This window comes from Chiloscyllium plagiosum, unplaced genomic scaffold, assembly GCF_037043375.1.
Source record: "Chiloscyllium plagiosum isolate Xiang-an unplaced genomic scaffold, Cpla_swu_hap1 HiC_scaffold_5, whole genome shotgun sequence".
Classification (NCBI taxonomy): Eukaryota; Metazoa; Chordata; class Chondrichthyes; order Orectolobiformes; family Hemiscylliidae; genus Chiloscyllium; species Chiloscyllium plagiosum.
In genome coordinates, this window is record NW_028270143.1 from 67,744,103 (window position 1) to 67,771,229 (window position 27,127).

At 40.9% G+C, this 27,127-nt stretch overlaps 1 protein-coding gene across 5 annotated transcripts in view; it reads right to left on the reverse strand.

Moving 5' to 3' along the window:
- LOC122547144 (serine/threonine-protein phosphatase 6 regulatory ankyrin repeat subunit A-like) overlaps positions 1 to 27,127 on the reverse strand; it is a 213,753-nt gene that overhangs the window by 94,329 nt on the left and 92,297 nt on the right. For all 5 annotated transcript variants that reach the window (XR_015757218.1, XM_087987263.1, XM_087987262.1 and 2 more), the window contains 2 exons: positions 3,655 to 3,733; positions 2,125 to 2,195 (listed from right to left, as the gene is read on the reverse strand). Coding sequence is in view for 4 of the 5 variants with exons in the window: in XM_087987263.1 (XP_087843389.1) it covers positions 2,125 to 2,195; positions 3,655 to 3,733 (150 nt within the window). In the remaining variant the exon portion in view is untranslated. The remainder of the gene's footprint in view (positions 1 to 2,124; positions 2,196 to 3,654; positions 3,734 to 27,127) is intronic.

Consider the following 27,127-nt stretch of genomic DNA (forward strand, 5'->3'; position numbering starts at 1 on the left):
ATTATGGCACGAAAACCATGCAACCTCTTACTGAAATCACTTTCTGTGAATTATTCCCCCCTCCAAAGCATATTTCCATGGCAATGTGGATCAAACAGATCCTATATCTGATTAATGTTCTTCTATACTTGCAACTTCATTTGTTTTAGAAATGAACAGTTTAAAGTATAATTATTTATACAAGTTGACATTCTTAACATCTCTATGAGCAAAGATCAATAGTCTACTCACAGATGGTTTAGCCATTATACACATATGAGCATGTTATAGCTCCTCAGCAAGCCTTATGGCTGCATAACAACCAAGCCACCAAAGTTTGTTAACAAGTAGAATTCAGGTCACATAAACCCACCATCACTTCATTTTATCTTAAACTAGAAACAGTTCCAAAGCATAAACATTTTATAAACGTCATACTTATAAAACTGGCCATGCTTAATTGTCCATAGTGTAAGGTGCATTAGTCAGGGGTAAATATGGGGAATGGGTCTGGGTGGGTCACTCTTCGGAAGGTCAGTGTGGACTTGTTGGGCCGAAGGGCCTGATTCCATACTGTAGGGAATTTAATCTAGTCTAATCTAAAAACCTCCACCAAAAACACAGGTTGTATTACCCATAATCTGCCTGTAAAGTCAACTGCTCCTATTGATACAAATACATAGAAAGACTTCAAAATGTTGCATGCCTTTTGGCTACAACTAATCAATTCAAATAAGCTTAAAAAACAATGTATATAGTTTTAATTTACAGTTTTCTATTAGGACTGCAGAAAGATTAAGCCTAGCAGGAAAAGTAGTTTTGCAACAGTGTCCAACCTGTAAACAAGCTTGATTTCTGGTCAGCTTTAACAAACTTACATTTAAATATGACATTTAAAATGCACAGAATGATGTCAAGATGCACATTAGTTCCATACTTAATCTATTAAGTATGGTTATCATTATTTGGGTTACGAAGTCATTTAGGACTGCCAATCCAAAAAAGATTTTTGTTGGAGATGGAATACCAAAATCAGTCTGATTAAAGTCTTAAAAGTTCACAGAAATTAAAGTCAAATTCAAACAGGCCATCAGCTGTTATTAGCTGCAACATTGACAATTTTCAATAGTAAATACTGACTAGAATATACACCAAGCTCGTGTAGAAGGGCAAGGCTACATACGCTGGGACGTTTTCATTGGAGCATAGGAGGTTATGGGGTTTGTAAAATCATGATGGGCATAGATAAGGTGAATAGCAAAGATCTTTTCTGTGGGGTAGTATGTTCAAAACTAGTTGGCATAGGTTTAAGGTGAGAAGGGAAAGATTTAAAAGGGACCTGAGGGGCAACGCTTTCACAGAGGGTGATTTGTATGAGGAAAGAATTGCCAGAGGAAGTGGTTGATGCAGGCACAGTTGCAAAATTTAAAAGACATTTGGACAGGTACATGAATAGAAAAGGTTTAAAGGTATATCTGACAAATACAGGTAAATGGGACTAGTTTAGTTTAGGAAACTTGATCGGCTTGACAAGTTGGACGAAAGAGACTATTTCTGGGCCGTGTGACTATATGATTACAAATACTGAACAACTAAACTGTATAATGTGCAAAATTCTGATATTTGTTTACATTTTCAAATGTCTTAGCATCATAGAATGGAAAGAGTGTGGAAACAGGCCATTTGGCCTAACACGTCTACACTGACCCTCCAAAGAGTGACCCACCCAGACCCATTCCCCTACCCTATTACTCTACATTTACCCTGACTAATACATCTAACCTACACATCCCTGAACACTATTTGAGCATGGTTAATTCATCCAACCTGAACATCTTTAGAATGTGGGAGGAAACTGGAGCACCCAAAGAAACCCCCGCAGACAGGGGGAGAATGTGCAAACTCCACACAGTCGTCTGAGGCTGGAATCAAACCCGGGTCCCTGGCAGTGAATTTTATTTTCTAAATTAAGACTATTCCTGGTTGCAACACCACTGCAGTCAAGAAGATTGACTGAGGTGATTATTTCCAATACTTGGAACTCTGACTTATGCAATACTGAAAAATCAAAATCACCTCTATGCAGGGTTTTAAGGTTAAATTTTCTAATTCTACAATAACAAGTTCAAAGTCATTTACACATACCTCACTGCATGAAGCAACAGCACGATGCAGAGGAGTCAACCATTTGTTGTCTTTGGCATTAACTCTAGCTCCTACAAATACAAAATTATACAAGTAATAATGTTGCTATTTAGTGATGATCTGCACCAAATGTTTACACCAATTTAATATAATTGCAATGATAGTGAAGGATGAGAAATTTAGTTTAAATGCTTCTGCACAATGTTCAGTGGATTAGCAAGAATGAGTAAAGTGACTTGCAATATTGACCTAAAACAAGGAAGTCCATTGCTAGTAGCAAAACTTAATTAACCTTTTCAATTAAAAGACAGAGTTGGTCAAGACCAGTTTAAAAGAAATTAAAAATGTTAAATTAACAAATGTACAACTGTTTATATGAATCTGATAAAGATTTGAGGAAGTGAAGATCAAAATACAAGATGAACACAGCTTGCCTGTTTGATTGAAGGCAACTTAAGAAAATCCAAGCAATTTGGTTTTAAGCACTTTGTAGAACAATTCTTATCACAATTGCCTTCAAGCATCCGTTCTGTAGCTTGGAAGACTGGCTACCCAATACACAAAAGCAGGATGAAGTGAAAAAATTGACATGCAAGTGAAATGTTTTCTTCATTTGACATCGGGTAGTACTTGCTGCAGGTAGTACCAAAGGTTTGAAATTTGAAGTTGGTCATGGGTTAATTTTCAGCCCAACACAACAGTCAGGAATGGAGAATAAAGCTCTAACCCCCAATCTAGCTGGCAACTCTTCCCAGAACAACCTTACAAGGCCTCATTGAAACTCGTGCCAGCCCAGAACTGACATGATTTCCACGAAAGTCATTTCAAAGAGCTGAGAAGCTCAGTAGAAAAAGGTCATCAAGCTCAGAAGGAAAAGATTATCTTTATTAACGTGAAAACTGACATTTTCCAATGCTTGACCATCACAGTTTTCATCAACCCATAGTGGGCTGGCCAGCATGCAATGGAACCACTGAGGTTAGTGGACTGGGCAAGCAAAACCCAGCCTAAAATTTACAGACATCGTATCAGACTGGTATAGAGATGTCTTCAGGTTTGGGGACACATCACCTTCACTTGGTCAGCAGAGTGGGATGACTGGAGTTTTAATTCATTTCGCCTGAACAGTTAAGTATGAGTGCACATTTAAGTTGACGTGATTTGTTGAATCCTGTTTTTATTTGGTTCTTTCACGATCTCAGCTAACAAACGGCAAGCAATTGAGTTGCATTTTATAAAAATAATGCTGACAATCCAGCCAAATAAAAGCTCTTAAATGGCTCTGTAAACTAGCATTATGAGAGTCTGGCTAGTTTGCACCATTGAAATGAGATGTACAGTAGGTTTCAGAGTATTTCATACAGACAGATACAGAAAGTGAAAACACAAACTCCAAATTGTTAACATTTGTCTGGTATTTCCACGGGGGCTGTTCTGATCTCCTGTTGCAACCCAAAAAGATTTTGCAGAAACCCCACAGGAAACACCAACCTTTCTATAAGCTAGTTGAAGTACATAGTTGAAGTATACCTGATAGAATAAGGAGTTCAATAATTTCAGCATCTCCTAGATATGCAGCAGCATGCAAAGGAGTTCTCTTCTCAGCATCCTACAATGAGAGAAAAAATAATTTTACAGTAAGTCTCTTTGTTGTATCAAAGTGACAATGCCTACAACAGTAGCCTTTGTCACATCACTCCAAATTTAAAGCCAAGTAGCAACCTGGTATCGACAGTTGTAGCTAACAGTAAAACAACATTCCATTCAAATTCTGAAGTCCAGGACACACAGTTCATTCCTTGATTCTTACAGCAGAAGAGGCATTATTCAGGCCATCTTACCCGTGGCAGTTCTTTGAAAGAGCTATTCCTTTAAAATCCCAACTCCTATATCTTTTCCTCATAAGCTTGAAAGCTTTAGCTCTTCAAGTTTGTGTCTCAATTCCCTTTCGAAAGCTGGTCAAACCTACTCATCACTTTTTCAGATTGTGTATTCCGGATTATAACTTTCTCCTGTAAAAAGTTCAACTCTGCTCTGGTCCTTTTGTTAATTATCTTAAAAATGTGTCCTGTGGTTATCAACATTCCTACCAATAGAATAGTTAATCCTTACTCCATCAAAGCTTGTTGTCTTCAGAACTTTTCACCAACTCACATCGGATATCCAAACCTTCCTGAATCAGCAAAAAATCAAGCAGAGGAAAACTAAACCAAAAAGGATTTGTGAAGCCTCAATCAATTAGGATAAATTGGAATTGAAATTAGGTTCATTGGAATTGTGCAGAGCTTATTGATAAATATCTGTAGAAGAAATCATTCTAAATATAGAGATAGTCAAAATAGTGACAAAATCTGAATCAGAGAGGCCAGCAGCATAATTGGATGTGGCAGTAGGGGAGGCAATGGCCTAGAGGTATTATCACTATTCAATTATTCCAGCTAATGTTCTGGGGACCTGGGTTCAAATCCTGACAGATTGTGGAATTTGAATTCAATAAAACAAATCTTGAATTAAGAATCTACTCATGACCATAAAACCATTGCTAATTGAAAAACTAATTGCTCAGAAAAAGTCACCTGGCTACTAATGCCATCCTCACCAGGCCCAGCCGACTTGTGACTCCAGGACCACAGCAATGTGGTTTGATGTTAAACTGTCCTCTGAAATAGCCTTGAAAGTCACTTAGCTGTACCAATCACTCTCACGTCTCAACAAAGAAAGAAATTGGGTAAACCGCTTGGAATTGAACAAGGCACTAGAAAAGGTGATGGCAGAAACAGCCTCGTCGATCCTGCAAACTTCTCCTTACTAACGTCTCAGGATGAGTGCCAAAATTGGGAGAGCTATCTAACAGACTAGCCAAGCAGCAGCTTGACACTGTCAGTAAGGTATGATTGTTGTAAATGTACCAGCCTCCACCACCTCCTCTGACAGTTTGTGCCATTCACACCCCCACCTTCTGTGTGAAGATGTTGCCCTTCGTGATTTTATAAACGTTTGAAAGGTCACCCCTCACCCTCCGACATTCTAGGCAAAAATACCCCCCCCATTCAGCCTTGCCAAATAGCTTAAACCCTTCAACTACGACAACATCCCTTCTGTGTGAAGACGTTGCCCTTCAGATGCCTTTGAAATTTTATCCAAATCACCTTAAGCCTATGCCCTCTAGTTTGGACTCACCTATCCTGGGGAACAAGACCTTGGCTATTCACCCCATCAATGCCCTTCATGATTTTATAAACGTTTACAAGGTCACCCCTCACCTTCCGACATTCTAGGCAAAAATGCTCCCCCCCGTTCAGCCTTGCCAAATAGCTTAAACCCTTCAACCACGACAACATCCCTATAAACCTTTTCTGCACCCTTTCAAGTTTAACATCTTTCCCATAGCAAGGAGACCAGAATTGAATGCAATATTCTAAAAATCATCTCACCAATGTCCTGCATTGCCACAGCATGACATCCCAACTTCTAGACTCAATGCACTGACGAATGAAGGTAAGCATGCCAAATGCCTTTTTCACCATCCTGCCTACCTACAATCCCACTCTCAAGGAATCATGCATCTGCACTCCTCACTCCCTATGCTCTGCAACACCCTCAAGGCCCTACTATTAATTGTCCAAATCCTGCCCTGAGTTGCCCTACCAAAATGCAACATCTAACATTTAGCTAAATTAAACTCCATTTGCCACTCCACAGCACATTGACCCATCTGATCAAGATCCCGTTGTACTCGGAGGTAACCTTCTTCACTGTCAACTTCACTACCAATCTTCAAACTAAAGTCATTTACATCAAAATGATGAAAAGCAGTGGGTTCAGCACCTTATGGCACACCGCTGGTCACAGGCCTCCAGCCTGAAAAACAATCCACCACTCTGTCTCCCACCTTCAAGCTAATTTTGCATTCAGTTGGCTAGCTCCTCCTGGATTCCATGTGACTTAACCTTGCTAACCTTCAGTCTACCATGCGGAACCTTATCGAACGCCTTGCTGAAATCAATATAGGCAACATCTACCACTCTGCCTTCAATCTTCTTTGTCATTTCTTCCAAAAACTCAATCAAGTTAGTGAGACACAGTTCCCCACACACAAAGCCATACTGACTCTCACTAATCAGTCCTTACCTTTCCAAAGGAATGTAAATCTTCTCCCACAGAATCACCTCCAACAACTTACCCACCATAATGTCATCCTTATTAATTTGCCGGCTGTAGATGTATCTTTCAATGACAACATTGGTAAAAGAGACTACTGCACAATCCTTGGAAAGACCAAGTCCCATCTTCACATAGAGAACATCCTCTATCTTATGGTGTGCCACTATCCTCATGCTAAATTGGACAAACTTCTAACAGATCGAGTCACTCAAGATTGGGCATCCATGACCTACTGTGAGCGATGAGCAGCAGAACTGTATTCATGCACATTCTGCAACCAATGGACTGGCATATTTACCACTACCATCAAACCAGGGGACCAACACTGGTTCAATGGAGAGTGCAGAAGGGAATGATAGCAGCAGTACTAGGCATTCTTAAAACTGAGGTGTCAACTTGGTGAAGCTACCAAACAGGAATACTTGCTTGCCAAACAACATAAGCAGCAAGTGATAGACAGAGCTAAGTGAACCCACAACCAACAGAACAGACCTATGTTTTGCAATCCTACCATATCCAATCATGAATGGTGTTGATCAATGAGATACGTCAGTGTAGGAGGACGGTTCGCAAATATCGCTATCCTCAATAATGGTGGAGCCAAATAAATCAGTGCAAAAAAAAAAGACTCAAACATTTACAGCAATCTTCAGCCAGAAGTGTTGAGTGGATGATCCATCTCAGTGCCCTCCAGTGGTCTCCAGCATCACAGATCTCAGTCTTCAGCAAACTCGATTCACTCCTCATGATATCAAGCAACAGTTGGAGGCACTGAATAGTGCAAAGGCTATGGACCCTGACAACATTCCAGCAATAGTACTTCAGACTTATGCTCCAGAACTTGCAGTTTCCATATCAAAGCTGTTCCAGTACAGTTACAATACTGACATCTACCTGACAATTGCCCAGTATGGTCTGTCCACAAAAACATAGGACAAATCCAAGCTGAACAATTACTGCCCCATCAGTCTACTCTCAATCATCACAAAAGTGACGCAAGATGTCATCAACAGTGCTAGCAATCAACACCTGCTCAGCAATAACCTGCTCAGTGTTGCCCAGATTGGGTTACTCAGTTCCTGACCTCATTTCAGCCTTGGTTTAAACATGAACAAAAAGATCTGAATTCTGGATTGGAGTGGTGCTGGAAAGGCACAGCAGGTCAGGCAGCATCCAAGGAACAGGAAAATCGACGTTTCGGGCAAAAGCCCTTAATCAGGAATAGCCTATTCCTGATAAAGGGCTTTTGCCCAAAATGTCTATTTTCGTGCTCCTCAGATACTGCCTGACCTGCTGTGCTTTTCCAGCAGCACTCTAATCTAGACTCTGGTTTCCAGCATCTGCAGACCTTGTTTTTACCAAAAGATCTGAATTCCAGAGTTGAGGTTAGAGTTACTGCTCTTGACATCAAGGCTGTATTGGACCAAGTGTGGCATCAAGGATCCCCAGCAAAACTAGAACCAATGGGTACTGGGGGCAAAGTCTCTGCTGGTAGGAGCCATACCTGGCACATAGGAAGATGGTTATAGTTGCTGGAGGTCACTGATCTCAGCAGTACTACCTTCAGCTGCTTCATCAGTGACCTGCCATCCACCATTAGGTCAGAAGTGGGGATATTTGCCGATGATTGCACAATACTCAGCACCAATCACAATTCCTCAGATACTGAAGCAGTCCATGCTCAAATACAATAAGATCTGGACAATACTGACAGGCTGACAAGTGGCATGTAACGTTCACATATACAAATGCGATGCAATGACCATCTCCAATAAGAGACAAGCTAACCACCACTCTTGACATTCAGTACTGTTATTGTTGCTGAATCCCTCACCATTAACCAGAAACTGAACTGGACTCGCCACATAAACACAGTGTCTACAACAGCAGGGCAGAAGCTTGGAACACTGTGGTGAGTAATTCATCTCCTGACTCCCCAAAGTCTGTCCATCATCTGAAAGGTATTAGTCAGGTGTGTGATGGAATATTACCAACTTGCCTGGATAGGTGCAGCTCTAAAAACACTTTAGAAGCTTGCACTATTCAGGACAAAGCAGTCTTCTTGAGTGGTACCACATCCAAAACCAACGTTCAGTCGCAGCAGTACGTACAATCTATAAGATGCACTGCAGAAATTCACTAAAGATCCTTGGACAGCACCTTCCCTCCATGACCACTTCCATCCAGAAGAACAAGGGCAACAGATACATTGGAAGACCACCAGCTACAAACTCCCCTCCAAGCTACTTACCATCCGGAGTTGGAAATATTTCTCTATTCTTTCACTTTTGCTGGATAAGAATCCTGGAATTCCCACCCCAACGGCATTGTGCATCAACCTACAGCATACGGACTGCAGTTGTTCAAGAAGGCAGCTCACCACCACCTTCTCAAGAGACACTAGGGATAGGCAATAAATGCTGGCTAGCTAGCAACACCCATAAGTGAGTAAAACAAAACAACAGAAGCACAGCAGATTTCACAGCAACTCCTGCAACTGAAAGAGTTAGGGCAGAAAATACAGGAATGACTAAAGACTACAAATACTTCATCAGCTAAAATAAAAAAAGGGCTGCACTCAATTCTTTAAAAACAGATGCTCAAAATTACAAATGAGATGAAAAAAATACGGATTTCCCCAATGGCTAAGTAAGTTTATGCAATCACTAAATCGTGACCAGGAAGTTCAATACCATGGTATGCAAAAAGGTATTTGACCTCAGTTTATGTAATGACAGAGATGTAAGAAACAGCCCAGATTTGAGTGTGGTGAGGCAAGAGCAACACAAGAAAATTATAGACTACATTCTCAAGAAATTCTAAACATTAACACTGTTATAGGTGAACATTACGTACCTGCTGTTACTGGTTAGATTATCTGTAATAGCAGGATCTTTAATCCTCAGCAACCATTGCTCCTTTACCAGCCTTTTCACCAAATCATTCATTGATAAATATAGCTCCAGTTACACCCACCACTTAGCTCACATCTATTAATTGCATGCTAAGCAGTAGCAAAATTGTTGAAAAGTAATTATTTTTGCGTTTTTTTTAAATAAAAGGTAATGGATGAAATGATTACAATGTGACCTCTTTCTGTGTTTGTGTAGTTTTTTTAAAAAAGGGAGCGAGTGAGCCTAGTCTGGGAACCAATATGGTTTGTTTAAAGTATATTTCCACCGCTCCATGGGAGATTTTTGTGGGTTGTAAAGTGACTCACCCTGTAACTTTAAAAAGACAACAAAGAGTACACAGGAAATGTGTAATGCATGAGTCAGAGGTAAAAAGTAATTCATTACTTTAAGAGGATGTATGGATCTGAATGGAGAAAATAATCTGAATTTCATGCAGTTATTAAATCTCGCTCCTATTGATGTAAACTTACACTAATACCCCAGCAAATTACGTAAAACATCTCTATCATGCCTTATTAGAGTTAACAGCATCCAAACTACGATGTTGTGGTCATCACGGAAACGTGGATAGAAGAGGGACAGGAATGGTTGTTGGAGGTTCCTGGTGACAGATGTTTCAGTAAGATTAGGGAGGGTGGTAAAAAAAGAGGGGGGGGTGGCATTGCTAATTAGAAATGGTATAACGGCTGCAGAAAGGCAGTTCGAGGGGGATCTGCCTTTGGAGGTAGTATAGGCTGAAGTCAGAAATAGTAAAAGAGCAGTCACCTTGTTGGGTGTTTACTATAGGCCCCCCAATAGCAGCAGAGATGTGGAGAAACAGATTGGGAAACAGATTTTGGAAAAGTGCAGAAGCCACAGGGTAGTAGTCATGGGCGATTTCAACCTCCCAAATATTGATTGGAAGCTCTTTAGATCAAGTAGATTGGATGGGGTGTTTGCACAGTGTGTCCAGGAAGCTTTTCTAACTCAGTATGTAGATTATCCGACCAGAGGGGAGGCCATATTGGATTTGGTACTTGGTAACGAACCGGGACAAGTGATGGGCTTGTTAGTGGGTGAACATTTTGGTGATGGTGACCACAATTCTGTGACTTTCACCTTGGTTATGGAGAGAGATAGGTGCGTACAACAGGGTAGGTTTTGCAATTGGAGGGAAGGGTAAATACGATGCTGCAAGACAAGATCTGAGGAGCATAAGTTGGGAGCATAGACTGTCAGGGAAGGATGTTGTGGAAATGTGGAACTTTTTCAAGGAACAGATACAACGTGCCCTTGATATGTATGTACCTGTCAGGCAGGAAAGAGATGGTCATGTGAGGGAACCTTGGTTGACGAGGGAGGTTGAATGTCTTGTAAAGAGGAAGAAGGAGGCTTACATAAGGTTGAGGAAACAAGGTTCAGACAGAACAGTGGAGGGATACAGGATAGCCAGAAGGGAGCTGAAGAAAGGGATTAGGAGAGCTAAGAGAGGGCATGAAAAATCTTTGGCGGATAGGATCAAGGATAACCCCAAGGCATTTTATGCATATGTGAGAAACATGAGAATGATGAGAACGAGGGTTGGTCCGATCAAGAACAGTAGTGGGAGACTGTGTATTGAGTCGGAAGAGATAGGAGAGGTCCGGAATGAGTACTTTTCTTCAGTATTTACAAATGTGAGGGACCATATTGTTGAAGAGGAGAGTATGAAACTGACTGGTAAGCTAGAGGCGATATTTGTTAGGAAGGAAGATGTGTTGGGCATTTTGAAAAACTTGAGGATAGACAAGTCCCCCGGGCCTGATGGGATATATCCTAGGATTATGTGGGAAGCAAGAGAGGAAATTGCAGTACCGTTGGCAATGATCTTTTCGTCTTCACTGTCAACAGGGGTGGTACCAGGGGACTGGAGAGTGGCAAATGTTGTGCCCCTGTTCAAAAAAGGGAATAGGGATAACCCTGGGAATTACAGGCCAGTTAGTCTTACTTTGGTGGTAGACAAAGTAATGGAAAGGGTACTGAGGGATAGGAATTAGGAGTATCTGGAAAGACACTGCTTGATTAGGGACAGCCAGCACGGATTTGTGAGGGGTAGGTCTTGCCTTACAAGTCTCATTGAATTCTTTGAGGAGGTGACCAAGCATGTGGATGAGGGTAGAGCAGTGGATGTAGTGTACATGGATTTTAGTAAGGCATTTGATAAGGGTCCCCATGGTAGGCTTATGCAGAAAGTCAGGAGGCATGGGATAGTGGGAAATTTGGCCAGTTGAATAGAGAACTGGCTAACTGGTCGAAGTCAGAGAGTGGTGGTAGATGGTAAATATTCAGCCTGGAGCCCAGTTACAAGTGGAGTTCCGCAGGGATCAGTTCTGGGTCCTCTGCTGTTTGTAATGTTTATTAATGACTTAGAAGAGGGAGTCGAAGAGTGGATCAGGAAATTTACAGATGATACGAAGATTGGTGAAGTTGTGGATAGTGAGGAGGGCTGTTGCCGGCTGCAAAGGGACTTAGGTATGATGCAGAGCTGGGCTGAGGAGTGGCAGATGGAGTTCAACCCTGTCAAATGTGAGGTTGTCCATTTTGGAAGGACAAATAAGAATGCGGAATACAGGGTTAACGGTAGGGTTCTTAGTAAGGTGGAGGAGCATAGGGATCTTGGGGTCTATGTTCATAGCTCTTTGAAAGTTGCCACTCAGGTGGATAGAGCTTGTAAGAAGGCCTATGGTGTATTAGCGTTCATTAGCAGAGGGATTGAATTCAAGAGTCGTGAGGTGATGTTGCAGCTGTACTGGACTTGGTAAGGCCACATGTGGAGTATTGTGTGCAGTTCTGGTCGCCTCATTTTAGGAAAGATGTGGAAGCTTTGGAGAGGGTGCAGAGGAGATTTACCAGGATGTTGCCTGGAATGGAGAATAGGTCGTACGAGGATAAGTTGAGAGTGCTAGGCCTTTTCTCATTGGAATGGCGAAGGATAAGGGGTGACTTGATAGAGGTTTATAAGATGATCAGGGGAATAGATAGAGTAGACAGTCAGAGACTTTTTCCCCGGGTACAACAGAGTGTTACAAGGGGACATAAATTTAAGATGAAGGGTGGAAGGTATAGGGGGCTGTCATGGATAGGTTCTTTACCCAGAGAGTAGTGGGGACATGGAATGCGCTGCCTGTGGGAGTGGCAGAGTCAGAATCATTGGTGACCTTTAAGCGACAATTGGATAGATACATGGATAGGTGCTTAAGCTAGGACAAATGTACGGCACAACATAGTGGGCCGAAGGGCCTGTTTGTGCTGCATTGTTCTATATTCTATGTTCAAACATAAATTTGTCTTTATAGGTGATGCCATTACATTATAGAGATTCTCTTTGCCCACGCTGAAGTCTCACGTGCCCTAGAGGTGTGTCATAAATGGCTATAGAGGTTGATTAAAAATATCTATCTAAAGGCTCTTGCAGCACATTGGAAATATCTCAACCTGAGGTGAGAAGGGCAGAGTTCAAGTCCCTCCTGCCAAAGTGGTGTGTCATTACATGACTGAACAGGCTAATTACAAATAAGATGTGTTCAAGAACCAGGATGGAACAAAGGTTTTGAAGGGCGAAGATGACAAGCAAGGTAGGAGTAATTTGAAAGAATGTTTGGATGCACAATTGACATCGTAAAAGCTTGTTCAAGATGCATATACAAATGCAAATTAATTAAAGAATTAGTTTAAGGGAAAATAGATTTTCCACTGGTCAGGAGTTGTTATTCCAACATAGATAGGAGTTGTCTTGGGGACTTTGTGGAAAACCCATTGCAACATACTCTGAAGGAATTGCCCTGGAGATTGAATTTACTGCAGGGTAATTCTTTGACACCAGGAACTCTCCAAAGTCTCGATAAAAACTGAAGACTTTAGAAGGTTCAGATGAAATTCAGTAAAAGAGTTATTCGGGGAAGTTAGACTATGAAATAAATTCTCTAACTTCTGAATAACTATTGAAGTGACCCTATACTTACCTTTCCCATACTCAATTACATCTCTCTCAGACCACTTACATTCCTCAGATCTTGACTTCATACGCCCCTCTGGGACCAGATCATTTAGCCCCACCTTGGTACGATCCAATGCTGCTGGACCCTTACATGAACATCCCCCAATCCCTGCTGGACCTGACCGTCCCATCCCTTTCTTCTAACATACCCAATCCATCAAACATCCCCTGCTCCAGATCCATCCAATCTGCAAAAGATAGCCATTGCTTGGAGAATTCAGCCCAATGTTTGATTAACTTAGCGGAGTTTAAGAAGAGATTTAATATTAGAAGAGAGGATTGACAAGTGCATGCTGTTGATGTTGAGCACGTGGAATTCCAGAAGACCTGTGATGAACTTGAGCACAATAGACTTATGAACTAAAGGAGAGTAGCAACATGGATACAAAACTGGCTGAATGACAGGAAACAGCAAGTAATGGTTAATGAATATTTAGCGATAATTGGCAATAATGCATAAATTGTTCCCTGGCTGACAGGCTCTGTCTCCTAGGCGAAAGCGAGGACTGCAGATGCTGGAGATCAGAGTCAAGATTAGAATGGTGCTGGAAAAGCACAGCAGGTCAGGCAACATCCAAGGAGCAGGAAAATCGGGCAGGAGCCCTTCATCAGGAATGAGGCTGGGAGCCTTCGGGGTGGAGAGATAAATGGAAGGGAGGTGGGGCTTGGGAGAAAGTAGCTAAGAGTGGAATAGGTGGATGGAGGTGGGGATGAAGGTGACAGGGCAGAGAGGAGGGTGGAGCAGATAGGTGGGAAGAAAGACTGGCAGGTAGGTCATGTCATGAGGATGGTGCTGAGCTGGCAGGATGGACCTGGGGTAAGGTGGGGGGAGAGGAAATGAGGAAACTGGTGAAGTCCACATTGATGCCCTGGGGTTGAAGTGTTCTGAGGCGGAAGAGGAGGTGTTCTTCCTCCAGGCGTCGGGTGGTGAGGGAGTGGCAGTGGAGGAAGGCCAGGACTTGCATGTCCTCAGAGTGGGAGGGGGGCTTGAAATGTTTGGCCACAGGTCGGTGGGATTGATTGGTGCTGGTGTCCTGGAGATGCTCCCTAAAGCGCTCTGCGAGAAGGCACCCAGTCTCCCCAGTGTAAAGGAGACCGCATTGGGAACAATAAATGACATTTGTGGAAGTGCAGGTGAAACTCTGATGGACGTGGAAGGCTCCTTTGGGGCTATGGACGGAGGTGTGTACGCAGGTTTTGCAATTCCTGCAGTGGCAGGCAGAAGTGCCAGGAGGGGAGGGTGGGTTGTTGGAGGTGGGGGTGGGGGGGCGGGCGGGCGTTGACCTGACCAGGTAGTCTCATTTTTCTGTCACTCGACATACTTATCATTCACTCACTGTGGTGATAGTGTTGGATATATTAGTTTTCAGGCTCTCTTCTTTCTGCACGTGCAATCTTATTATCCTGAAATGTGCTCTTTACCATTTTATTTATACATGAAAATCAACATTAAAAAAAAGTAAAGAGAAGCTGAGAGATAAAGGACAGGACAGTCTATTCTTGCATAGCAAGTCAGCTTTGAGGGACACAAATGTGTTAAAAAAATATTTGCATGCCCCATGGAAATCAACTGAGTCATCACAATGCAGTACTGGAAAGGGCTGCATTGCCAAAACACAAACAAGACAATAACTCTCATGTGAGCATTAAATAAAGTTCTATTCAAAGATGAGCAGAATAGTTCATTGATTGCCCTGGCCAACCTTTATCTCTCAACCAACTAGAAGAGATCATCTGAATATTTATCTCAAATGCTGTTAATGGAAGCTTGTTATATGCATGCTGCCTGTCTTGTTTTTGATATTCTTGTGTATTCTCCTCTAACTTTAGACCAGTTTTGGCATTCACACCATCAGCTATGTAAGTCCTCAACTCAAAAATAATTGTGAAATACTGTGGACATCTTGAGGTTATAAAAGATGCTTTATCAACAAAGGTTTATTCTTTTTTCTCAATAATACCTATTAAATTTTCCATGCTTCCAAATGAAATCCTGTAAACCAAATGTCTTTTATTGCTGTGATTGTGACCAATTACCTGTATTATTGTAAATTCAGTATATTAAATATCAACATATAATTAATATTAAATATTAATTACATCAAGTTAAAATATGGATTCTTTGCTCTCAATTTCAGTAAGGTTATTTAATTGTACGTTCATCCAGTTTACCTGAACAAAAACATTTCAAAACAATCATCTTGGTTATATTAAGTTTTATAGTCTGGCTTGACTACAAGACGATCTTCACATGCGGAGCCTACAAGAGACAGTGGATTACTGTTCTGCTGCCAGAGAACTTTCCATACACTCTGAAACAATCAAATGTTTATTGCCACATCCATTCTCTGCAGCACAATAACTCCATTGATGAAATAAGAGGAGTGGTTTTCACTTCAAGCTTTACAGATTTGTGTCGTAGACTTAATAATGATACCGGGTTCTAAATTTGCGATTATGATTACTTACTCTAAGTTATGGCAAATAAACTCTCATTCTGCAGAAGGTTGCTTGAGAAATGAAGCCAGCAAGTGGATATGCAAAGAAATGCAGGAAAGACTGGTAGAGCAGCTTGGGCTTCAGGGTCTGCAGAACAACAAACAAAAAGCTGATTGGATGGCCAGTTTACAATTTCACAGGATGTAGACACTGCAGGAGCACATGAAGTAACAAGTAGACAGATGAAGACACTGACTACCCAAGTGACTGGACTTCAAATAAGTCAAGGGACAGACAACAGGGTTGATGCATGAAATAGCAGCTAAATAATGCACATCCGATAGAAAGAAAAGAACAGGAGCTCTGAACAACCATATGACATTACAGAGAGAAGGAAAAGTCCTGCATTGGGCTCCCAATGAAACACTTGCGGAAAGCCCAATCACTGAGAGAAGGTGTGCAGAATAAACAGAGCATCAGGGAAATGTGAAAGAAAAGAAACCAAATCACCAATAACTCTGGTAGATGACAATAAGAATACAACTGCATGAAATGTCTTGATGAGATTTACTAGGTAAAGAAATTCACACTTATCAGGGCAGGAAGACAGCAAGAAATAAGCCACAACCATAAATGTGAAGCTGAGCTAGATCCTGTATCACAGAGAAACATCATCCTGAGTAGTGTTCTGTTGATAGTATATGGTCAAACTGAGATTCAACAGCTAGGAACAACTCAAATCAGAATGACACACAAAAGAAAGATGATAACTATATGGTCTGTTCCTAAAACAGATTGTGCTACTTACAGTGGTGCTGAAAAGTTGCTGGAAACTGCAGTTGATCTCGGTAAAGCATGAAATGAAGGAAGTGCCACTGAATGCTGAAGGTAGTACAATGACTGAAAAGTGTTCTCTGATCAGAAGCAAAAAAAATCTGGTTCAGTTTATTCAGATTGATTTGGTGAATGGTTGGATGAGTATCAATGCAGAGAAGAAACCTGTGACCCATTCCTGTCTATGTACACTTCATCTCCCACTTCAACCTCCCTAACCCATGCAACGTATTAACAGAACTGAAAGGAAGGCTCCATGAGATGGTAGGACAGAAAGTAATTGCCAATGTAGCAGCTTACAAATTAGGTAAGTTTCATCATACTGAATGAGAGATGTCAAATGGAATACCATAAATTTGCTTTAATGCTTCTCTATTGTCATATGAAAATCATGATCGAAAAGGCTTAAATGTAAAAATACATCAGCTAGCAACATTGCACCTCTGAAATAGAGTAAGATCAGAGACATGACCAGTAAAGACACAGTTCAGAAGCTCTGTCAGCAAGTGATCCTAAGATTTCCTAATAGGATACAGCAAACAAAGTCAGGAATACATTTTATGATGATTTTCTTTGTATGCATTTTTGAATTGTTGGAAGTCAGCACTCACTAAATAATGTAACACTCGGGGAAACAATTCCAAGGGGTTGTCAAATTCAAGCCCACTGCTGATTTACATTTAACTGTTCCAAATATTTGCCAAGAAACAAGGCATCCCTTGAATGTGTCATCCATGTTCTGCTGGATGATATCCTGATTCATTTTAAAGTCAAAAGGTAGATGCACAAAGTTACATCATCTAAGGGGTATGGTGAATGTCGACAACAACCAAGATTCCTCATCTAAGCTACATGTTCCTGTGTCTGTTTCTAGCATCAGGTTTGCTGAAAAGGTTTGGTCCTACCAGTATTAGCATGATCTCCTCCAATATTGGTATATGGTAGTGATTTCTCTATCACTTGAACAACATGTTTGGCAACAAATTAGCAGTTTTTTTTTCAGATTTTCAAAGACCTTCTGGTATTGTGTGACTGGAATGATACACAGTTGATGATATTTAGATATGAAATGGATGAAAAAGATCAAGACTACCACCTACATAAAACCGTGGAGAGAAAGCTGGGATGAGCTAAATGCAGGTAAATGTCAATTCTTCAGAAGAGGGTGCACAATTTATGACGTCAAGCAGTGTCCAGAAAAATATCTCAGCTTCCTCACAGCGCCAGAGACCCGGGTCCAATTCCCGCCTCAGGCGACTCTCTGTGTGGAGTTTGCACATTCTCCCCGTGTCTGCATGGGTTTCCTCCGGGTGCTCCGGTTTCCTCCCACAATCCAAAAATGTGCAGGTTCGGTGAATTGGCGGAGCTAAATTGCCCGTAGTGTTAGATGAAGGGGCAAATGTAGGAGAATGGGTCTGATTGGGTTGCGCTTCTGCAGGTCGGTGTGGACTTGTTGGGCCGAAGGGCCTATTTCTACACTAACTAATCTAATTTATCTCATAAATTAAAGCTCCAAAGGACAAGGAAGAGCTATGAAATTTTCTTAGCTTGATCCAGTACATAAGTTCTTTCATATCTCGCATCATAAAACACAGCAAACCTCAGAAAGGAGACAGGATGTTGAGTACCAAAGTTCCGAGTTAAGAAGGGAGTTCAGCAAACTTAAGGAAATTGTATGGAAGGAGATATATGTCATATTAAAAAAAGTACTTGTCACTCTACAAGTAAATGTTTTTCACAAAAAAGACTGGGTGTTGGCCTGCTAAAAATATCAGTATTTGCATCCAAACCTCTAACATCTGCTGAGCCAGATATGACTCCAAAATCTGCTGAGCCATATACGACTCCAACATCTGCTAAAGCAGATACGACAAAGAATAATTTTAATCAAATGTGCATAGATGAGATGTTCCATACATACTTCCAAAGGAGAAAGGCTATAGTGGAGACTTGTCATCATCCATGGGAGCAAATCTACAAGAAAAAGGTCTATGAAATAAAATCAAGAAAGCAGAGTTTACACTGGGACTTGAAAGTTATAATTTCACCTTAATGCAATCCATGGAGAGAAATGATCTTGTTCAATGCCATTTGTCTATTGCCACATGAAAATCATGATCCATAAGATTTAGATGTAAAAATACACCAGCTAGCAACATTATACCTCTGAAATGGAGTAAAATCAGAGACATGATTAGTATAGATAAGGTTCAGATGCTCTCTCATCAAATGATCCTAAGGTTTCCTAATTAGATACAGCAAACAAAGTCAGGAATACATTGTGATGATTTTCTTTGTATGCATTTTTGAATTGTTGAAGTCAGCACTCATTGAATATTGTAACTTTCAGGGGAGACACAATTCCAAGGGACCGTCATATTTAAGTCCAACTGCTGATTTACATTTAACTGTTCCAAATATTAGTTAGGTTTAATTTTGCCAAGAAAAAAGGCAGGCATGTTGCAAGGTTTTCAACAAGTCAATTAAAATTATTCCAGTTGTCACCAAAAAGCAGTTTCCATGTCACAATCAGTTGGAAAAGATGTCAAAGACAGAAGAAAGCGCTGTGCAGAAAGAAACAGTTGAGCTCCACCTTTGAAATTTAACTATACTGGTAATGTGTAGTTGGGGACGTGGAGAAGTCAAGAGCATGAGGACAGCTCTGTACAGTTTGAAATTAGTTTTTGGGAATTTTTGGGAACTATGTATTGGAGTTAAGACTCTAAGTGTTGAGAGAACGATGTTGGCTCAGAAAAAGCTTCTAATAGTTCAGTGCAACTGGATCACAAATGAAGGAAACCCACAAATCAGCATTTGCTTTGTACAATAGTCAGATTAGAGCTTGGAAAACTAACCCCCAAAGAAAGCATCACCTTAGTAAAGCTCAGTCTGATAGAAAACTAGAGCTACACCTATAAGTAAATGCTAGAGGGCAGTCACCAAGAGTACAGTGGAATGAAGTCTCAGGAAAGGAAGGTGAACTACCAGAACATGAGCAGCTGCTGAGGCAGTCCACGACAAAGTGGCTTGAGGACATTTCAATGCCAGGTGAAACATTGTAAACTGTTGTAAAGTTAAAATGAGATTTGGTGACCCACAGTGTCATTATCGGATCATGGGTGCGTGGGTTGCATGTGTGTACAGACACACATATATATATTTGTGTGTGTGTGAGAGAGAGATATATATAAAAAAGAGAATTGTTGTAAGAAATCCAGATTGATTGTATTTGCTGTTTGATGTGTTCTGCGGAATGTTTGACCAGTTTATCTGTTACACATAGTCTAGGATATCTTATCTACTGTTGCACAGTCTAACCCATTTTATGTAAATAATTTTTGTAGTTTTGTTTGTGCAAATTTAATTTGCAATAAACTTGTTATTCTTTGTTGACAAAATAAACTTGCTGATTTGTTTCAAGTACTGAAACAGATGCAGTTTAAACCTACATAATTGATTTTACTATCACTCTGATTAAATTTCAAATTCATAATGACAGGTGAAGAAACAGGACTTGAAAGAACTTGATGCATCCTCCTATCTTGGTCACAACAACTTGTGCTGGTCTGTCAGAGATGACATCGCACTCGTAGGTGACATTTAGTTGGTTGGATCCAGAATCATTGAATCCAAACAATGTAGAAAGACCATCAAAAAGAAAGGAAGGCTACATGGCAATATAACAGTGAGAGTTCCGAGACATTACAGCTTTGAAGTGGATGGGCTTCTATAAATAAACAAAAAGAATGGTATCTACATGTCATGCATGCCAGAAATGTAGAAAATCACAATAGAAAGAGGAAATAATAGCTAGCGAAACAGAACTAGACTAGGCATGCTGGAGAAACAATTTATTCACATTTAATCGAGAATAGCACCACATAGTAAACAGACTACTACTCAAAGTTCCCAGTTATCAGAAAAGAAATAAAAATCGAGAACTATAAATAATCATCTCAAAAGCATGAATTACATTTGCTAAGCAAGAGAGTCCTTAAGGGCAGGAAGAATGGAACCCAATTCATGGAATTTGCTGAACAATGTAGGTTTAACATCACCACACTACCCAAAAGCTCACTTTTATAGAAGGACACATCTAGATGGCAACGGAAACCCTCACAAAGTGCTGGAAGACAAATGGAAGACCCTGGCCTTATCACCACTCCAAGATGCATCTCTAAAAACTGACGCAAAATTGTCTGTTGAACTACGCAATGGCAAAAAATACAGATGACAATTTTGTCAATGAGATTCAGCCTACAATTTACCAGGAGGAAGAAAGAAACTGGTGGTTGCACATGTGTGTTGGGGGCGGGGGGGTCAAAACCTGAGGAAATATGTCAAATCTTTGCCCTAGTTGTTGAAGACAAATAATGAAAAGCTGCAAGCCAGCAAGAATTGTTGGTAAACCTCAGGGTCCACAGTCGTACATGAGTAGTACAACAGCAACATCACCAGCCAGAAACACAGTATCAGCCAACATCAGGTACAAATTCTACAATACCAGGGAAACCATGCATAGCATCTCTTGTGCAGTATGTCAATTGAGAGTATAATGACAAACAAATTCATAAAATGGAGATATACCATCCTACCACCCATGTGATAATGCAAATGATTATTTTTGAGAAAAGAAAGACCATAAAGTATTTGATAACTTTCATCAATGAGTAAACCACCAGAAAGCACTGACACGTAAAGGTATAGATTTTTCTCATGTAATGAAAGCTGTTAAGATTGCAAACTTGATTTGAGCAAGAGCACTTCACCACTACTTGTTTAAACTCTTACTCTACAAAAGGAAACAGCCAAGATCAACTAAAGAGAGCATAAAGCTCTGGTTAGGGCCCATTTGGAGTACTGTGTCCAGTTTTGGTCCCCACACCTCAGGAAGGACATACTGGCACTGGAGCGTGTCCAGCGGAGATTCACACGGATGATCCCTGGAATGGTAGGTCTAACATATGAGGAACGGCTGAGGATCCTGGGATTGTATTCATTGGAGTTTAGAAGATTAAGGGGAGATCTAATAGAAACTTACAAGATAATACATGGCTTGGAGAGGGTGGACACTAGGAAATTGTTTCTGTTAGGCGAGGAGACTAGGACCCGTGGACACAGCCTTAGAATTAGAGGGGGTAAATTCAGAACAGAAATGAGGAGACATTTCTTCAGCCAGAGAGTGGTGGCCCTGTGGAATTCATTGCCACAGAGTGCAGTGGAGGCTGGGACGCTAAATGTCTTCAAAGCAGAAATTGATAAATTCTTGATGTCACAAGGAATTAAGGACTACGGGGAGAATGCGGGTAAGTGGAGTTGAAATGCCCATCAGCCATGATTGAATGGCGGAGGGGACTCGATGGGCCAAATGGCCTTACTTCCGCTCCTATGTCTTATGGTCTAAAACGAAAAAAAAAGGTCTCTCAGAAAAAAAAACACAGATCCTGCTGAGCATGAAAGATGCAAAGATCAGCTAAGTGTCACAGAACTTCTAAGAGCTTCTAAAAGTAATTATGGAAAGAAACTCGCCAAGCCCATCAAAATCAATAAGAAGAAACTTTATAGTTACATAAACAGAATAAGCTGGTCAGGAGCAATGTTGGCCGACTAAAAACTGAAAGTGGGGATACTGTCAATGGCTACAGGGAAATGGTAGACACCATTTGAAAAAATTATTTTGCCTCAGTATGTACGGTAAAAAGGATAGAGTGGTGTTGGAAAATATTCTTGATAAAGGGCTCCTGCCCAAAATGCCGATTTTCCTGCTCCTCGGAAGCTGCCTGACTTGCTGTGCTTTTCCAGCACCACTCTAATCTAGACTCTAATCTCCAGCATCTGCAGTCCTCACCTTCGCCAGGTAAAAAGGATAGTTTGCTGGAAGTCTAAACGAAATTAGCAGTGGAACAGGGATTGAATGAAATTAACACAAGTAAAACATCGGTAATGATAAAATTAATGGTATTAGAAAGTGAGCTAAATCCCTGGGATTTGACGGTTTCCATCCAAGGCTGCGAAAAAAAGTCGTGGAGCAGATTGTAAACATCCCACCTACATCCTTTCACAGTTCCTAGATACAGAAGTCCTCATTGTGGATTGAAAAACTGCACATCACTGAACTTTTTAAGAAGATGAATGAGGAAAACCGAGGAATTACAGACCAACTGGCTTAACATCTGTCATACAGAAATTGGTGGAGTCTATAATCAAAGGTGGGATAACTGAACAGCTTGAAACTTTTCAGTAATCAGGCATGGATTCATGACAAGTAGATCACGCCTGGCAAACCTTGCTGAACTTTTTGAAAAAGTGACAAAGGTAGTGGACACAGGAATGTCGATGGATGTTAGTTATATGGGCTTCCAGAAGGCATTTGATAAAGTCCCACATAAGGGCTGTTAACTAAGGTAGAAGCCCATGGAATGGAGTGTTCATTACTGACATATCAGTAATGGATGTTGGCATTACTGGGAAATTGGTGTTGGCAGGGATAACAGCTAGGTACTCAAATTTGCAGAATGCCTGCAGTGGTATCCCACATGGAGCTGTGTTTGGGACTGAACTATTCACATTATTTATTAATGAATTGGATAATGGCATAAAGGCATATATCCAAATATGCTAACGACAAAATTTGGAGGCAAGAAAGGCAATATAGATGATGGCATAAAATTACAAAGAGATATTGATAGACTGATGGGCAAAACTGTGGCAGATAGAGTTCATTTTCGCAAGTGTGAAGTTATTCATTTTGCACTGAAGAAGGGACAATCCGGGTATTTTCTCGACGTGGAGTTCAATACAGTGGTTGCCCAAAAAGACATGGAGGTTAATGTGCACAGATCTTTAAAATGTCACGGACAAGTGAAGAAAGTAATCAAGAAAGCTAATGGAACACTGGTCTTTATATCTACAGGACTGGAGTACAAAAATGCAGAAGTTATGCTGCAATTATACAAAATCCTGATTAGATCACAGTTGGAGTACTGTGAGCAGATCTGGATGCCACACCTTAAGGAAGGACATATTCGCCACAGACAGACTGCAATGTAGGTTTACAGGAATAATATCTGGAATTCAGGCTATGAGGAGAGATTATACAAACTAGGTCAGTTTTCTCCAGAATACAGAAAATCAAATAAGGATTGATCTGATCGAAGACTTTCAGATATTAATAGCAACACACAGGGTAATTAAAGATAAACTATTCATACTGGTTGGGTTTTTCTTGAACTACAGGACGTGGTCTGAGATTTGGGGACAGACTATTCAGGATAAATATTTGGAAGCATTTCTACTGAGAAAGGATGGTTGATGTTTGGAACTCTCTTCCACAAATGGCACTGGACGTTGGATGTGTTGTCAACTTTAAATTTGAGAGATAATTTTTTCTTAAGGAAAACTATTTAAGGACATGGGCCAAGGGCAGGTAAAGTATATTGAGCTAGGCCAGAGATCAGCCATGAATTCTCACTGAATGGTAGAAAAAGCTCAAGGATCTGAATGGCCTACCCCTGTTCCTGTTTCTTATTCCACAAACTCAACGCTGCTCTATGGTGAACTAATCCTCCATGTTAATAAGATGATTAAGTTAAAGGATGGTCTGGCAAAGATTTTTAAATTTGATGCCTGAAACCCATCACTTTTCTTAAATCAAGGAATGAAGCATGCAGTGAGCCACCCATATAGAAACAATATTAAAGCTGAATGAGCTGAAAAGTAAACTGCAGGGTAAAGCCAGTCTTAGCGCATGTGATCAGTGCTGTGAATGCATTCAACCTGAAACTGGGTCTGTAGACCTCCCAATTAAAAAATAAAACATGGCAACACTTCCAGAGTAAGGAGAAAATACTAGAGGGGAAAAAAAAACAAAGGAAAATGGTTCCATCTGAAAATGTCTGCAAGCCTGAGAAGGTCAGTAGAGGAATTCAAAAGACAGTTTCATGAATTAAATGTGATGGAACAAATTATTATGTTGATGTCAAATCCATTCCTTCAAGTTGGGTTGACTACCAAAGTCTATTAAAATAGTTGATATGGAAATAATTTATATGCTAAATGAGACTAAGCTATAAGTCAAATCAAGATAGCAAATCAAGGACATTGCTCTCCAACATAAAGATATTCAAATCCAAGTATTGTAACCCTCTCATAGATACCTACTTAATGGACTGTAGGCAATTAGCACACTCAAACTAGAACCTCAACTTCAAGACATTGGCAGAGTGTACAGACACAAGTCACTTTGAAACTTGGCGAGTAGAGGAAATAAAATATAGTTGGTTCAATACTTACATCACACTAAAAATAAACTGTTTATTCTTTTTTCAGGGTACATCTTGGGTTGCACTTAAATTCAAAAAGTGGTCTTGTATTTAAAAAGATTGCAGATCAACATCCTCAGGCTTTACATTAAGAACCACAGGGGAATTATCTCTGGTGTTTTGCCCAATATTCATTCCTCAATCAACTTCACAAAAAAAATAGATTACGTGCTCATTATCACTTTGCTATTTGTGGAAGCAAGTTGCGTGCAAATCAGCTGCTGCATTTCCTAAAATACAACAGGGACTACACTTCAAAAGTACTTCACAGGTTATTAAGTCCTTTGAGAAATTTCATACCATTGAAAAGTATTTCTTCATCCCTTGCATTGCGATAATTTTTCAAAAAACCCTTCATTGCTTGTAAAACATTGAGCTTTCTCAAGTTTGAGAAAGACATGATACAATAGCATCTTCCTTCTTTAAAACCTGTCACATAGAAAAGGATCTCAAAGTACATTCTGGAACTGCAAAACAATGAGCACCAAGGCAAAGCAGAGAAGATAAAAGGTGAAGGTGACTAAATTCTGGCCAAAAGTTGCGGTTATGGAAACTCTCACAAGAAAGGAAGCACAGGTGGAAAACAAATGGAATTTCACAGAGACGAACCGAGGAGCCCAAGATATAATCACCAGTAGTTACTCAGAGTTGGAAGTTGGGATAGAAGATGCACAGAAGGAATGGCATATTTAGAATGAAAATATTCATGGCTGGAGGAAATTACAGTTGAAGTTCTCAAGACTATTGGAACTTAAAATGCAAGATACTGAGGAATTAGACAACAGTGTACATCATTGAGAAAAATAATGACTGCTAAATGAGATTTATTGCAGGACAGAGTTGCTGTGGGAATACTTAATAAGATTATCATGACAATCAATTAAGTTGAGAGGCCAGCACAGTGAGATGGTTTACATAGAGGTTAGACATTCCTAACAGGAAAAGGGGCTGTATATCATTGATAGAAGAGAATAAATGCTGAAAACAATGGATGCTGTGTCAATCAAGCAGGTTGTCTTGTCTCAGATAGTGTCAAGCTTCTTAGGTGTTGTTGGATCTACACTCATCCAGCCAACTGGACAGTATTATAATCACACCCCGACTTTTGCCTTATAGATACAAGTCAGACTTTGGGAAGTTAGGAAGCAAGTCACTCACTGCAGAAATCCCATCCACTTATATGTTCACGGCTAATCCAGGTCTGTTTCAGGTTAATGTCACCCCCTGGATGTTGATAGAGGGGGATTCAGTGATTGTTTACAATTCACATAGATAATTTAGGGGACCAAGTGTAGTGTTAAAATTAACTGGAAGAAAGTGAGGACTGCAGATGCTGGAGATCAGAGTCGAGAGTGTGGTGCTGGAAAAGCACAGCAGGTCAGACAGCATTGAAGCAGTTGTAAAATCAATGTTTTGGGCATAAGCCCTTCATCAGGAATGGGGATTGTGAGCCACGGTGGGAGAGGGGGACTAAGAGATAAATAGGAATGGGAAGGTGGTGGTGGTGGTGCGGGGGGGAGCTGTGATAGTTTGGCTCACTGACCTCTACACAGCTGAAGCCAAGCGTGAACTTGCAGACACCTCAACCACGATCTCACCTCCCATCACCAAACCATCATGTCCCAGACCATCCGCAACCTCATCACACTGGGGATCTCCCAATCACAGCCTCCAACCTCATCGCCCATGAACCCAGCGCCGCCCGATTCTACCTCCTACTGAAGATTCACAAACCTGACTTCCCCAGTCGCCCTACTATCTCAGTTTGCTCTCATCTCTGCATACCTTGACACGTGGCTGAACTGGTCCTCACCCTTAACAACTTCTCCTTCCAATCCTCCCATTTCCTCCAAACCAAAGGGGTAGCCATAGGCACCCACATAGGTTCCAGCTACGCCTGCCTCTTTGTTGGGTAAGTGGAACAGTCCATCTTCTGCAGCTACACCGGCACCATTCCCCATCTTTTCCTCTGCTACATCGAAGACTATAAGTTACCTTGTGCTCCGATGAGGTGGTTGAACAGTTCATCAACTTCACTAACACCTTTCACCCCGACCTCAAATTCACCTGGACAACCTCAGACACATCCCTCCCCTTTCTGGGCCTCTCCATCTCTGGCAACCAACTAATCATGGACATCTACTACAAACCCACAGACTCGCACAGCTACCTGGACTACACTTCCTGCCACCCTGCCTCCTGTAAAAATGCCATCCCTTATTCCCAATTCCTCCACCTGTTCCCAGGATGACCAATTCCACCATAGAAAATCCCTGCTCAAATCTCCTGCTTCTCAGATGCTGCCTGCCCTGCTG